The 14964-nt window shown below is 39.9% G+C and overlaps 1 protein-coding gene across 3 annotated transcripts in view; it reads right to left on the reverse strand.

Moving 5' to 3' along the window:
• ankrd6b (ankyrin repeat domain 6b) overlaps positions 1-14964 on the reverse strand; it is a 77109-nt gene that overhangs the window by 26857 nt on the left and 35288 nt on the right. For 2 of the 3 annotated variants that reach the window (XM_074685992.1, XM_074685990.1), the window contains exon 2: positions 13488-13816. In XM_074685992.1, coding sequence (XP_074542093.1) covers positions 13488-13613 — 126 coding nt within the window. In that variant the 5' untranslated portion in view covers positions 13614-13816. The remainder of the gene's footprint in view (positions 1-13487; positions 13817-14964) is intronic. The other variant, XM_074685991.1, reaches the window with a different exon arrangement.

The raw sequence follows: 14964 nt of genomic DNA on the forward strand, positions 1-14964 counted from the left end.
GAGAAGTGTATGACCAAAAACTGGGAATTCTTCACACCTAAAAAAATCCTCATCAGATAAGTATACAATGATGTTCTGAAATTGTTTGAGAAGAATGCATCATGCTGAGAGTCATTAACCAACAGGGTCGCTCTTTGAGCTAAAACATGGTCGATCTCTGCCATCTGGAGCGTGAAGACGGCAGAGATGGAGTTTCAACAGAAGTCAGATGGAGGTTTACTGAGGTGGTTTCCCACCAATGCTGTCTCCTCTCATGTGTTGGTATTGCACTTAACGATGCCGGCCTCTCTTCTCTGATGGTCTCTGTGGTCAATTAAGTATGCCGTCCTCTCAGGGTTGTATCTTTTTGGAGCAAAAGTGTCTTGTTCTTTTCTTGCGTTTAATTCTTAAGTAGAATAAATATATGTTGATAGATAAATCTGACTGTGTTTTCAGACAACTTGAGTCCCAGAGCCTATTTTCACCAAGTTAGAAAATGTTCAGAGGCAATAAAATAACTGTGACTGCAGCTGAGAAAACAAAATTAAACACACATACAAAAGAACTTTGAAACAGTTTAACGAAAACAACACAATCAGCACAACGGTAAAATGAGGTATGAAACAGTTTGACCCACCGCTGTCATCCCGCGCTCAGAATCACCGCCCGCTGACTCAGACATCTCCACAGAGTAAGACTCAGAGCTCATCACTGACGGCACGACTGAAGACAATCTGCCGCAGACTGCCCTCCATCTCAGTAATGAGACGTCAGAAAACAAACAAATCCCTAATCCAGGGTTTAAGAGACGAGTGCACAATGAGCACAGCTGTTCATGTGCGCTGAGCGCAGGATAAACTCTGCATCCTGCCAATATAAGGATCTGTGCAGAGGAAAGGTTACTTCACCTTCAGGAGGGATCACAAACATCCACCACTTACTTCAGCTCGTATCTGTTCGTGCAGCTGTTACAGGAGTTTCCCCCGTCAGAGAGATCTAACTCAGAGTTTATGAGCCGAAACCAGCAGAGTAACTAAACCTGACCACACAGGGAGCTTCCTGTAGTTCATTCTCTATTTAAAAATTCTTTTAAACTGTTGGATTAGAAGAGATTAATAGTAAATCATGTTGCTTTTACTTTTATGATTGCAAACCACAAGAAAAGAAAAAGAACAGACAGACAGCAGTGACTGAACCTTTTCTATCAAAAAAGCCCATCAGTATGACACTGAATACGTCAAGAAAGTGCAAAGAGTTTACAAACACTAAAAAACAATAATGTTTCTTTTAAGTAAATTCTACCTGAAACATAAAATCCTTTGATACATTTACAGTCTACTCTTTTTCACACCAACATACATTCAGATGCTGCTGGAATTTGTTGAAATACTTTTTTTCAGCCGACAGGAAATGTTGGAGTGATACTCTCTGAGAGGTGTGAACTCACACATGACCCCACATGACTTCCACATCATTACATCTGACCTGAACATAGACTGTAAAAAAAAAAAACTGCTCCCCCTGTCGACTGGCTGCAGTATGCATTAAAAAATCTGGCTTTCCAGTCATTCCAGATGGGCTGTGGTCAAACTAAAAAATTAATACTCCGCGTAAAAATTAGAGGTGTAAATCACCAGTTTCATGAAGATACAATATCAATTCTTTGGACAACGATATGATATTTGCCGATATCACAAAGTCTGTCATGATACGATACGATACGATTCAGGGGCCTTCGATGGATTTAAGACGATATTATGTCCTCACTGAACACAATCAGCAACATTTCACCTGAGGCAAGAAAGAAATACATAACAATTTTGATAGTTTTATTACTGAAATGTGGAATGATGTGCGGACCTTTGGGTGTGACAGTTTGTAGAGGATTATAGCCATCTGTATGATCTAATTATGTTTTAAAATTAAAACTGGTTAAATTCAGGTAAGGTGCTTTTTTTCCCCCACAATTACCTTATGGGTCTTACTGTTATACTGTAATGTTTGTTTATTATATCAGTAATGATGCAACATGAAAATTAAAAACTACTGATTACATAAACTTTATTATTGACCTCCAACATTTGACCATTTTCTATCAAACCAAAAATGTGAAGCTTTGATTTTAATTAAACCCAAACATTTCTATTGTTAAAAATTAGAACTATCAACTTCACTAACTTAACATTGATAGTTTTTTTTACCTTGATGCCTGATAACCACAGTGTGTATGTCAGTGTGATCAGACTTTGTTTCACTGTGTAATAGTCGATGTGGAGGAGGAATGACACTAAGCTCTCGTCGTTTTACTTTTTAACTATATGAAATTTCATGAATCAGTGGCTACAAAATCAAATTATGAGATAACTCACTGCAGTCGTGTGATGATGCACTCCAGCATGCATCCTCTGCAGTCAGGTCTTACCCAGATACAGGAGAGCTATTTTATGATTGGCCGATATGTCTGGCTCCCTTTTATCTCTGTGATGCTAACAGCGTCTTGCTACACATTCGCCTACAGCGGTGTGACTCAGCCTGCAGGAAATCATCATTTAGATTCATGCAAAATCATTAAACATGAGTGAAACCGTTTATTTACAGGTGCAGCACAAACTGTGTTAGACCTCAGGTATTATCCGTGTGAGGAGGTTGGTGCTTTGTTTGGGCGCGGCTCGGCCTGCGTTTCTGTGCCCCTCAGATTGAGTTTCACTGGGCCTGACTTGGAGGGAGGCCACGAGTCCAGTTCAGGTAAACAGCAGGTCTCAGACCAGCTGTCTGCTGTCTCAAGACTGCTACAGATTTATCCAGAGGCTGATTATCAATCTTTAAATAAATCTCTAATAGCTCCAACACCACTTACTGCTTCACTGCTCAGTGTTTCCAAACTGAAGACATAAACAAAGGAGACACAAACTGCAGTTTACTGACCACAGAAGGCGACAGTGGCTTCATGAAAAGAGGTTTTCCAAAACACCAGTGTGAGAAAAATAGGGATTAAGGGTTTATCAACATAAGCAGGTTTTGCTTGTTGAAGCATAAAATGTGAGAATGTTTTTAAATTCCTTATTTCTTGGGAAAGTGTGACTAATAGTAAAGTTCTGTTAATTAAAGTGACAGACTTTTAACACCCCAGAATACCATATGTCCTAATGATCCACTGTTAACCGTTTCTTTCATCGATTACATCATGTACAGCCCTGTAAAACCTGAAAAAACTAGTCAGTTTGCCATTTAAAACATCTTTAAAGCTGGGTGAGACATTGCCAATTTCAACATGCCAACTCCTCAGCAAGGAAGGTCTCTATTTGCTGTCCAAGAAGTTGCTAAATGTTGCTAAATGATGTCATCTCCTAAAATGCATAATAGGTCATTGGCATGTTATTATAGAAGCTGGAGGTCAGAGGAATGACATCCTGGGAGAGACAAAAAGCAGATAAAAAAAAATGCATAAATAATTAGATCTAAAAATGAGCTTTCCTTTGTCAATTCTTGTTTTTTTTGCGTCAAAGTATCAATCCTCCTCCTTTATCCAGGGTTGGGACTTGAAAAAGTGACCCAAAACAGACAATCTCATGCATTATAGATTCCCGTCCAGTTTGCTCTGGCTGCAGCTGTGAGTGACAAGGATTTGTGTGCCGGTGAGTGTTTTGGACAAAATCCATGACAAAAATACACAAGAACGGCAGCTGTCAATTATCATCAAATGTGAAGTAAAACTTCGTTTTCAACCTCATTACTAATAAAAACGAAACTTTTCAGAAAAAAGAGGACTTGAATACAAGGGCAGCCAAATGACATCTTTAAAACACCACAGCAATCGGACTTGAGAAACATTTCTACGAGGTGTATTAATGTTTGACCACAGCCCTTCAGGAATGACTGGAAAGCCGGATTTTTTGACCTACACTGCAGCTAGCCACCAGGGGGAGCAGTTTTTGTGGCGACCTCATTTCGAGCTGAGCGAGATGACGTCAATTTATTTTACAGTCTATGATGCCCACACGTAGCCAGGTGTTTTCAAAAACAAGTACCCTTCCTCGTTCTTTTTCAAAAGTACTTGCATCTGGAGTGCAGATGGCCTTGTGGTTTAGGTCACACTTCATGAGGTTCAGCCTCGCGTGGGTGGCCCAGGTTTGATTCCAGCCTGTGGCCTGTTTCCCGCATGTCGCTCCCCACTCTCGCCATCTTTCCTGCTCTATCCACTGTCCCACTCTACTATCACATTAAAGGCATAGAAAAGCCTAAAAATCTCGAAAAAAAACAAACAAACAAAAAAATGCTTCCGTCGATACGCAGCAGGGACATCAGCTAAGAAGTGAAGCTCAAGGCATGCCAAACCCATATATGGCAGTGTTTCCAGATGTAAAACCTGTGCCAGCCAATCAGGATAAGCCCCCCTCATTCAGCTGTGACGTTTGAGAACCAAAAACTCTGTTTACGACGTCCACATGAAACCGTGAAAACGGAGTTCTCCAAAATCTTCACTTTGGCCAGAGTTTTCAGAAAACATCGTTATTAGTGATGTCAAATTGCGGTTTCATGTGGACAACAGGCGCAAGGGTATAAAAATACATGTTGTTTCCCAGATAACTGGCTACAGGTGGACATGACCTAAAACGATGAGACAATGAGGAAGAGCTAAAACCTGCTGTTTCATGAGCGCTCTCTTGAGGCTGGCTTGGTTACATGGACTGTATATGGCGTGGACAGCATGGCTCCGCCTTTAACCATTGTACAGATTTGAAGTCAAAATACCCCCATCGGAGGTGGTGCCACAGTGGAGCAAGAGGCTAAGAGGGACTCCGAGAATCTGAGTGGAACTTGGTGAGAAAAAAACAGTCTAAAGTCTCATCTCTTCCTGGCTCTCCCTCCTAACATACTTTACAAACCCTGAAAAAAAAAAAAGAGAATTTTTTTGATTTGTTGTTAGTTGCTTTTTTTCAAAGAAGGAGGCAAGAGGGGTCTGAAAAGTTGCTAAATACTGCAACAAAGTTTTTCAGTTGGTTACAGTCATGTTTTTTTTATCACTGTCATCAGAGCTCACACTGAATCTAAAGTGCTCTCAAACAGCAGAACGACAAAATGCCACAGACATATTCCCCATCTCTGGGTGTTTGTCTTCACCTCTCGCCATGTACACAACTCACACACCTCTCTCCACAACTGTCCTACATGACTGGAACTACGTACGCTTTCCAAACTAATGGATTTAAAAAGAAAGAAAGAAAATAAAATATGATCCAAACGGCGCGCACTCTGAACAGAGTCAAGTTAACGGACTAGTTGAGATTTCTCCATAAACCTCCTGGAGGAACACTCACTTTACAAATGTTACAAGATGCTGTTTTACTATCATTGCTTTCCAAACCGAAGAAGTCCCACACAGCGGACATGTTCACAACGTGACAGTGCTGAAAACGAACTAAAACTGGATTGGTCCCGATCACGAAACGAAATTCGATCCAATCCGATCCTCCAAAAAAAGCCATATCAGGCGCCGATACCAATCAGTGTATTAAATCAGGACACCTCTACCTGTATGAAGTATGAGAAAATGCCAAAAGTCATTTATGTAATGGCACTGATGCAGTTCGTCTTTTTTTCTGTTTATACAAACAAAAAAATTATTTGTGAGTCAACAAATAATTGTCTCCAAACTTTCAGCCACTGAGAGATTACAAGGTTTGACCTCTGACCTCTGCAAGGTCCTAAACGCTTAACCTCCAACACTCGACTTCTTCTACAACACAAACAATTTTCAACTCCATCTCACCCCTTCCTTAATCCCTCCTGCCTCCTTTTCTTTACATTGGTTTGTAATCTCAGTCTCCGTTCATTCATCTTTTCAGCCTTTAGAAAAATATTCCCACATTTCTTTTTCTGAGCCGAGGAATGTTTGATATGAAACTCTGCCCCTTTTTATCCAGGATTAAGCTTTCACACTGGCTCCCTGCCAAAACCCCAAACACAGCCGCTCCACACACACACACACACACACACACACACACACACACACACACACACACACACACACACACACACACACACACAAACGGACGTAATGTTGTTGTAGCTGTGACAATTTGACGCCATGTGTTCGTGTTTTCATGGAAAATTGGTTTTTCAGAGCCAGGACAGAAAACGCAGAGCACATGATACAGAAGCATCAGAATAAACAGAGCTCAGCATGAGGCTGATGTTTCCTCTTTTCATTGGTTTCTGAGAAAAAAAAACCCATTGAACAAAATATATGAACCTTTTGCTTGTATACAAAATACAGTATGAACATGCATTTTTACAGCCTTTATTTAATCACTATAAAAACTTAATTTCACACACACACACACATTATTTTTTTTAGTCTGATAAAAGCCAAAACAGAGCCACAAACATAAATTTAAAGCCGGGGTATTGTGCTGTTTTTTTTTTTTTTTTTTTTTTGTCTATACTCGGTCCCTGTTTTACCCTGTAGTATCTTTACATGATTTACACATCATTAAAATCTCAATTTTTCTCTTACTGGTGTTTTAGAAAACCCATATTGTAGCCTGTTGGAACGCTTTATTTTAAATGCTGTCTCTTTAAGACTCTCTGCTCCACAAACCTCCTTCACTCTGATTGGCCAGCCCTCTGGAGGCCTGTCAGGGGCAGAGCTATGAGCAGGCCTCTGTGTTTGAGGTCCGCCTCCAATGTGACATTAACCAGATAATGAGATCCTTACGCAATGATCTCATCATATCAGCCAGTCTCAAGAAGAGTTTTTTTTTGTTTTGTTTTTTTATAAAACAGTTTTTTTGATCAGTTTACAGATTCAGGGATTTCTCCATTTAATTAAGATTTAGAGGTTTAGAAATCTGCACAAGTTGGCTTTGAACATTGAGTATTGTTACTTTCTAAATAAGGAAAAGCAGAATAGACCCTCTTTAATGTTGATGTCAATAAGATATCTGGAAAAAAAATCTCTCTAAGTACTGGGGAAGCAGGGGTTTATTCTGGGAATGATATGTCACCCCTTACACTGAAATAAATAAAAGTACAAAGAAAGAAAAAAAAAACAGAAAGACAGAAAGAAAGAAAGATCAAAAGAAAGAAAAAAGAAAGAAAGAAAGAAAGAAAGAAAGAAAGAAAGAAAAAAGAAAGAAAGAAAGACAGAAAGAAAGAAAGAAAGAAAGAAAAAAAAGAAAGAAAGAAAGGAAGCAAAAAGAAAGAAAGAAAAAAAGAATGAAGAAAGAAAGAAAGAAAGAAAGAAATAGAAAGAAAGAAATAGAAAGAAAGAAATAGAAAGAAAGAAATAGAAAGAAAGAAAGAGATAGAAAGAAAGAAATGAAGAAAGAAAGAAAGAGATAGAAAGAAAGAAAGAAAGAAAGAAAGAAAGAAAGAAAGAAAGAAAGAAAGAAAGAAACAAAGATAAGAGGAACTCCTGAAAAGTGCAAATGGTGGAACATTAACCAGGAATTTGTGGATGCCAATGATTAATTAAAATGATCTTGTGAAACAGCTACACACCAAAAAAAAAAATAAAAAAAAATAAAAAAACCTCTGAAGCTGTTTTTCCATCTTAGTTGTGGTTTGAGATTGTTCTTTCTCCTGAATCTACTAAAGCCTGCAGACATTTGATTGGCCAACACTGACTCCAAAAGGACACTCAAACACTTCCTGCTTCAAAATCTGTCTGTGTGTGAGGCTTCTCTAAATTTATGTTGATGTGTACCCAGAGAGCGGAATGATACGTGAGTGAAGTTTCTGCCCGCCTGATAATTACCTCTGAACATCTGACATCAGTGGTTGTTCAGGATGAGCACAGGGCTGCACGGGCACACGGCAGAGTTACATCACATCCTGAGCTCTGATGATGACCTCAGGGCCGACCTCAGCGTGCTTCAGGAGCGGCGAGAGACGAGCAGAGATGAAAGAATAGAGGAAGACCTCAGGGGAGTGTGTATGTGTGTGTGTGTGTGTGTGTGTGTGTGTGTGTGTGTGTGTGTGTGTGTGTATCAGTGAGATCCATCTGTTTATGCAGCAGCTCAGCTGTGATATTGTTTTTGTTTAGTTTGAACTTTTTTTACCTTTATCTCAGAGACAGAGACAGGAAGAGAGAGCACCTGGACAGGAATCAAACTCAGGCTGTAGTCGCTGTTAGGATTCAGCTGCACAAACTCAAATGTGTCTTTAAAGGGACATTCTGCATTTTTAATTTGACTCATTCTGAGTTTCAGGTGGCTAACCCACAAAGCTAATCAATCACTCCAGTTAACAGCATCAACTTGAGACTTGTTGCTTGCAATGCTTCATAGTGTGAAGTTCTGTTAATTTTTCATTTGTTTATTTTTCACATCTGGTGCTGTTAAAAGTATAAAAGTGATAAAGTGACCAGCTTGCAGCCACAGCTTTTTTAAGATATCCTCCCTTTCCCTCGAGCCGTTGGAGGAAGGCTAATTTTGGCAGCTACATTAGATTTAGTCTCAGTCCTTCATTGAAAATCCTTTCCGGGGTCTCAAACTCCAAAATACCTGAGGCCTCTGAACCTTCAAACCTGTCACAATAATAAAACATTTCATACAAAAATACATTTCTTGACACTCACAGTCAATCTACAGTTAATTAAAATACAGTTAAGAAGAATTAACACAATAAAAACAAATCTCTGACTATGAGGCTTTGCAGACTAAAATCAAAACCACAAGCTTTGTGAAACAGCACCCTTACGAAAGAAAAATATATTGCAGCATATTGGAAAATATCATGTCATATATTAGGTAATATATTCCCATATATGAGATTTAGCATTTATATTTTCCAATATATTGCAATATATGGAAAGCGGCAATTATTTGTATATTTTGCAATATATTGCAATATATTTCATGAATATATAATATATTGTATATGTGCCCTCAATATACTGTTTATGTATATCATAATATATCAATAATACATTACAATACATTTCAAAAAATATATAGGTACATATATTTTTCTTTCTTAAGGGCAGACAGCTAACCACTCTGTTATCTGAGCTTTTCTCTGTCCTTTTTTTTTTACTCCTTTTCACTGTTATTTCGTATTTTCTTGCAGCCTGGATTGTCCACTTTCTGAAGTCAACTCATGTTTTTTCTAAAGCACCTTCCATGCATTCCAACTAGTGCTGTCAGGCTTAAGAAAATAATCTAATTAATTACAGGATTTGTAATTAATTAATCTAATTAATCATATTTTAATCTCATATCTGCTTAAAGTTCCCAGATAAAGAATTTATTTATATTCTAGGACATAACAAAATTGTAGTGCATGACTAATAAAATGAACACACGAAGAAGAGAAGATTTGTAAACCCACATTATTTTTCAACTGACCAATATTAAAGTGTCCATGTTCACTGCCATGAACATGGCGGGGTCTGGTGGAGCTTGTCAATAAAAATCCTGCTCATAAACTACTGTGGGTGAGAGCAGTGCTCTCTTTGGATGAGAGATCAGCATGGATATGAGGAGAAGAAGTGAGATGACAGAGACATAACGATCATGGAGAGGATCAAAGGATGGAGCGCTTGGGACGAACACAATCAAAAAATGTACATTTTGTCTGTTTTCTGGATCAAAAACAGGAAGAGAGACATAAAAGAAGAGAGTCCACTCTTAGGTAGTTCTGGTGTTTACAGAGTCATAGAAAACATTATTATTTGGGTCTTAAAAGATTGTTTAAGATGCCCTGAAAATGGCTGGCAGCTAATGAGTCAATCAGGTTTATTATCATAACCTGTTAATTTGTGATGTAACTTGTTAATTTAATTTATGTGTTAAAGTGACAGCCCTCATTCAAACATGCAGCCCAAAGTGCTTCACCAACAGAAAGACCATCGCCCAAACTGGCAGGGAAACAGAAAACCGGTTTGTGTACGCTCGCTTTCCTGTGTCATCTCCTCTGACATGTTCAGCATGCCGTGTCAGACTTCAGGAGGGATTATAAATACTAAGTGGATGTCAGGAGAGGCGCTAAGAGCCTCTCACCCCTGCCTGCCCCCACTGGTCACAAGTTTCTGACAAGTCTTGGCACCACTGGCAAATTTCCTGCGAAACTGCCACAAAATCCCGGGAATCAGGAACATTTACAGGTCAGATAATCCTGCTGGTTTTTCATACAGAGTTGGGAGCCATCTGCTGGGATTAAGACCAGTGGGTTGCTGACACATCAGCCATCTTCCTTCTCATTTTTAGCCATATATCAAGCGATAGCCCTCCTCTGTATTTAATAAGGAAATCCAACACTTATACTGATAATTAGAAAAAAAAATTACAATTTTGAAAAAAAAAAAAGTGAAACAACACAGCCATGCAAGTAAGAGAAATACCTCTGTAAGCATCTCTCTGATAACACACACACACAGAGTATAATTAAGATTCACTGACACACACACACACACAGTCAGACATAAACACACAAAAAAGTCCTGATGCCTGGAGCAACTTGTGAGTCTACTAAAACACATCAAACACTGACTGTAAATGATCCTCTCGCCTGAATGTAGGGCAGCTGCGATTCTTCTCATTAAGCGTTCACACACGGTGAAGCCGTGTTCATCTGTTAGCGGCTCTGGCGCTGCAGCTAACACCTTCATGCTCTGTTTTGTGTCTAATTGTTTTAGAGCTGCAGATGAGCTCAGAGACAGAGGGAGAGCTGATGGTTTCATGGATTTACGTCACAGTGACTAAAAACATGTCTGATGTCTTTCTCTCAAACAGAAAACTAAGGTCAAAGGTCAGGAACTAAACGTGACTATGAGTGGGAGAGAGGTCATGATGGCCTGTATCACTGCTGTGGGCTTAAACACTGCCACACACTGAAGGACGGTCTCATAGACTTGAGATCCCACAGGAGCCCGTTTGAGAAAACATGACTACAGAAGACAAACATGAGGGTGTTTTGCTTAGGACTGTTAACGCAGGGTGATCAGCTGGCCGTCCTTGGTGGCATTCTGTTACACGGCAACAAAACAGGAGGAATCAGAGAAAATAACTCCATAAGCTCCTTTCCTTTTTCAGTTTCTTTTGGTTCTGGGTAAAGGTTAGTTTATGTTCTCTGCCATCATCATGTCACCTCTCGGTTCCCTCCTCTCATTGGTTACTGCAGGTATGCTGTCAGAGGCAGAACAACCAGGAGGCAGGGCTGCACGGTATGTCGTAATATTTTTGTAGCAGGGGGTTTAATCTGAGAATGATATTTCATCCTTTACATAGAAAGAAAGAAAGAAAGAAAGAAAGAAAGAAAGAAAGAAAGAAAAAGAAAGAAAGAAAGAAAGAAAGAAAGAAAGAAAGAAAGAAAGAAAGAAAGAAAAAGAACAAAAACAAGAGGAACTCCTGAAAAGTGCAAATGGAGGAACATTAACCAGGAATTCGTGGATGTCAGTGAGTAATTAAAATGATCTTGGAAACAGCTGCACACCAATAAAGAAAAACAATTTTGTTACATTTTTTTTTCCTGGGATATGTATTTTGATATTTTCTAAAGTTTACTGCTTCACTCTTTTCAGCTGATTTTTCCTGAATTTTCCCAAAATAATAACAGACTCTCACCTTACTGCCTTCTGTCAATACTTTTTACATCATCAAAGAGTTTTAATCACTCTTATATCTGTTAACTATTGGTTTACATCTATATTTCATGGTGATTCTTTTCACATCAAATTTCTTAACAACACATTCCAGTACAGAGGTTCAATAAAGTTTCCATCTGCAACCAAATGATGTAATGAGAATGTTTATCAAACATGTCAACACTCTGCGCCTGTGTGTGAGAGCCATAGACACAGCGAAAGCATATACATTCAGACTGAGCAGTTGCTCTCATCGTGAGTCCACTTTCTGCTTTGTGTCATTTTTGTAGGCTCAGATACTCTTTTCCTACGGATGTGAATCAATAAAAATTAAAGTTTAGAGACATTTCCAGAACAAGCACAAAGCATTTTGTGAAGATGGTCCACCTTGGAAAGGGAAAAACGAAGCAAAGCAGACTTCAAGTAACGTATCATGTTGACATGAAACTATGACTGTTTCAAGTTTTATGGCAGCTCATGAAATCATGAGGCGTGTAAAGGAAGATGTGAAATAAACAAGCGGCAACCTCCAGTCTAAGAATATGAGACAATGCTGAAGTGCTTAAATCTGCTGTTTATCGAGTGTCCACTTGAGGCTGGCTCTGGAAGTACAGGGAGTCACATACACACCAAGCCACAAAAAGCTGTTCTCAAAGCAGAAATTAACCTATTTACAGCATGGTTCAAAAAACGTCTCCTGTCTGAATAACTAATTTTACTACCGGCTCCCACTGTACGGGGGGTGAATTTTTTTCTAACTCAGCCGTTCAGAGGATTTTAACATCTTGAGCTCTCCCAATGGAGGCTCAGCTCAGGGTCACATGACCGACAGGACAACTGTGGCTGTAGGCGAAGCCCTTGCCACTACCAATATGGCCGCTATAGACGATCTGCTTCATTTTCCGTTTCAGAAACAGACCGGAACACTCCATCCATGTTCTATACAGTCTATGGAAATAAACATTAAAATGGCCAATTCAGAAGATAGAAACTTAAACCTAAAAACTAACTCAGAGAGGGCAAATTTGAACACACAGATCTGTAAGTTACTGCTTTTACCCCAAAAATGTTAAATGTGATGTCATTTTAACAATAAGCAAACTGTCAGATTGTCAAAACCCCTGCTATGCTCTTGCGACAGTGAGTGATAGTGCTCATGGGAAATGGAGTCTTTATCTAAGAAAAACAATACCAATTCTGACTAAAGGTGTCACTGCAGTCAACACCAAACATTAAGTTCTCACACAGCCTTTAACCCTTTAACCTGCACTTTTTAAACACAGTTATCTATTAAGGTCTATTTAGTTTGTAACCCTTTAATGTTACACCCAAGAAAAAACAAAGGAAAAATATTTTGTTGTATTTGTTTTATGTTGTCAAAATTATTTTAACATATTTTCAGTGACATGCAGAAACTCAAAAAATGATTAGCCAAATTGTCGAGCAGGAGGTTAAAGGGTCAAAGTCTACTTTAAGACCTCAAAACAGGGTGCAAGTTTCTAAACACTGGTAGTAGCTCTCTGCACAGCTTCACCCACCAGACAACACGAGTCCCACACCTCAGGAGCACAATGAGGTAAACTGACACCAAAACATGCAAACACTATGAAACAGGCTCTGAACAGGACGGACAAAGCCTCTGAGGTGAGCAGTATCACACCAACAAGAGGTCACTCCAGGTCATTTATCAGCTACAGAGAGAGAAACTGTGAACACCTGATGACCTGTTCAGTTTAGACCCAGCTTTTAAAAACAGAGATTTTAGTTTGATGCCTGTTTAGTGTGCATGTTGTTATAGTGTACAACTACATCATAATCATACAACCACAGGATTATAAAACCCAACCCTTTCAGTCTCTAAGGAGAATTTCTGAGAATAAAAATTTCTATGTATAACACAGAGAGGAATTCTCACACTCACCTTGGTGACAGCTACCTTTGCCCCCTTGTTGATGAGCTGGACCACATTGTCCGCCTGTCCCTTGTGTGAAGCTATGAGGAGGCGCTCGGAGAGTGCGAGGACCTCAGCCGCATCCTGCTGGATCATGAAGCGGTGGGGGGGATGAAGCTGCTGTCAGTCAGACACGGAGCTCAGGACGGGGAGAGGGCAGCACTGGTGACGGTCTCTGATACCTCTAGCTCATGGCGAGCTCTGCAGCAGACGGACGAGCAGGAGAGGCCGCCAGGGTTTCTGTTTCTTCTACAAACTCCACAAGCTTCCCGGGTTCCTGCCCTTCATCCTGACAGCTGCTGGGGAGAGAACAGGAAACACACGGAGTGAAAACAGGCTGGCGGCAGGAAAACAGGGAGGACTGACATCCCGACTGTCCAGGTTGTTACACCCACCAACAGTCCTCGTGGAGTCATGTGAGCTGCAGAGAAATAATCCGCAACCAGAGCCAAAAACCAGGGGTCAGATTTGGTCAGAGTGCCGGCTGTACTGCTGCGAGTTCACACACTAGGAGCACACACTGAGCTACATCAACACACACACACAAACACGAGGCTGTGGTTTCTGACTAACCACAGGGAGGTGCAGCTACTGAGCACGGAGTATCAGAGCTTCATATCATTTACACACATCGACAGGCAGACTCTGAGGTGTCCTAAAATCAGACTCTACAAGCCTGTTAATCTAATCTGTCTGATTAGACCTCTCACAGGTCTGACACGCATGAGGCTGTGCATGACCAGGTACTGTCATCAAATTTTCCTGTTAAATTATTTAACTGAGTGTTTCTTTGACAGCTCAGCTCCACAACAAGTTCCCACATAGGTAGGGGTGGGTACCTTTCACATTTAAAACATTCAACATATCTATTCTGCTGTGTTCATGTCCAGCATGGAAAATCACCTCCTCTTCCACACCCTCACAGTCACAATGATGCATTTAAGTACCTTAAAATAGTAACTTTTGATTTTACATGAATCAGTACCCAGTACTTTTAACAGAATTTGGTTGGTACCTATAGACTTTCATATACATCGCTACACATGAGTATACATGAGTAAAGTGAACTCTCTCTGTACAGGTTGGTTGGCTGAGCTCTTCATACACGGAAGCTAAAGGCTAGGCTTTGATACCCCGGCTTGCATTTTGGTTCCACTTATTGGTTCCTGACAGAGATACGCTTCTTTCAGGATTTAACCTCAGAGAAATGACACATCCATCAGGACCTGCTGTGTCTGCTTAACTTTACATCAAATGTGACACAGCACGTCAACAAAGTCATGAGAATCAAATCATGTAGGATCAGTGTGACCAACCCTCAGTAAAGGAAGCAGCTGTTGCTATTAGTGGTGTGCTGTAGCTTCTTTTAAGTCACTTTTAAAACTCACTTTTATAGAACTGCTTTTATGTGATGTCGTCTTTTTAGCCATTTTAGTCTTTTTAGGCT

Source organism: Halichoeres trimaculatus, unplaced genomic scaffold (assembly GCF_033239565.1).
Source record: "Halichoeres trimaculatus isolate MK-OKI-2021-1 unplaced genomic scaffold, fHalTri1.1 fHalTri1_scaffold_13, whole genome shotgun sequence".
Classification (NCBI taxonomy): domain Eukaryota; kingdom Metazoa; phylum Chordata; class Actinopteri; order Labriformes; family Labridae; genus Halichoeres; species Halichoeres trimaculatus.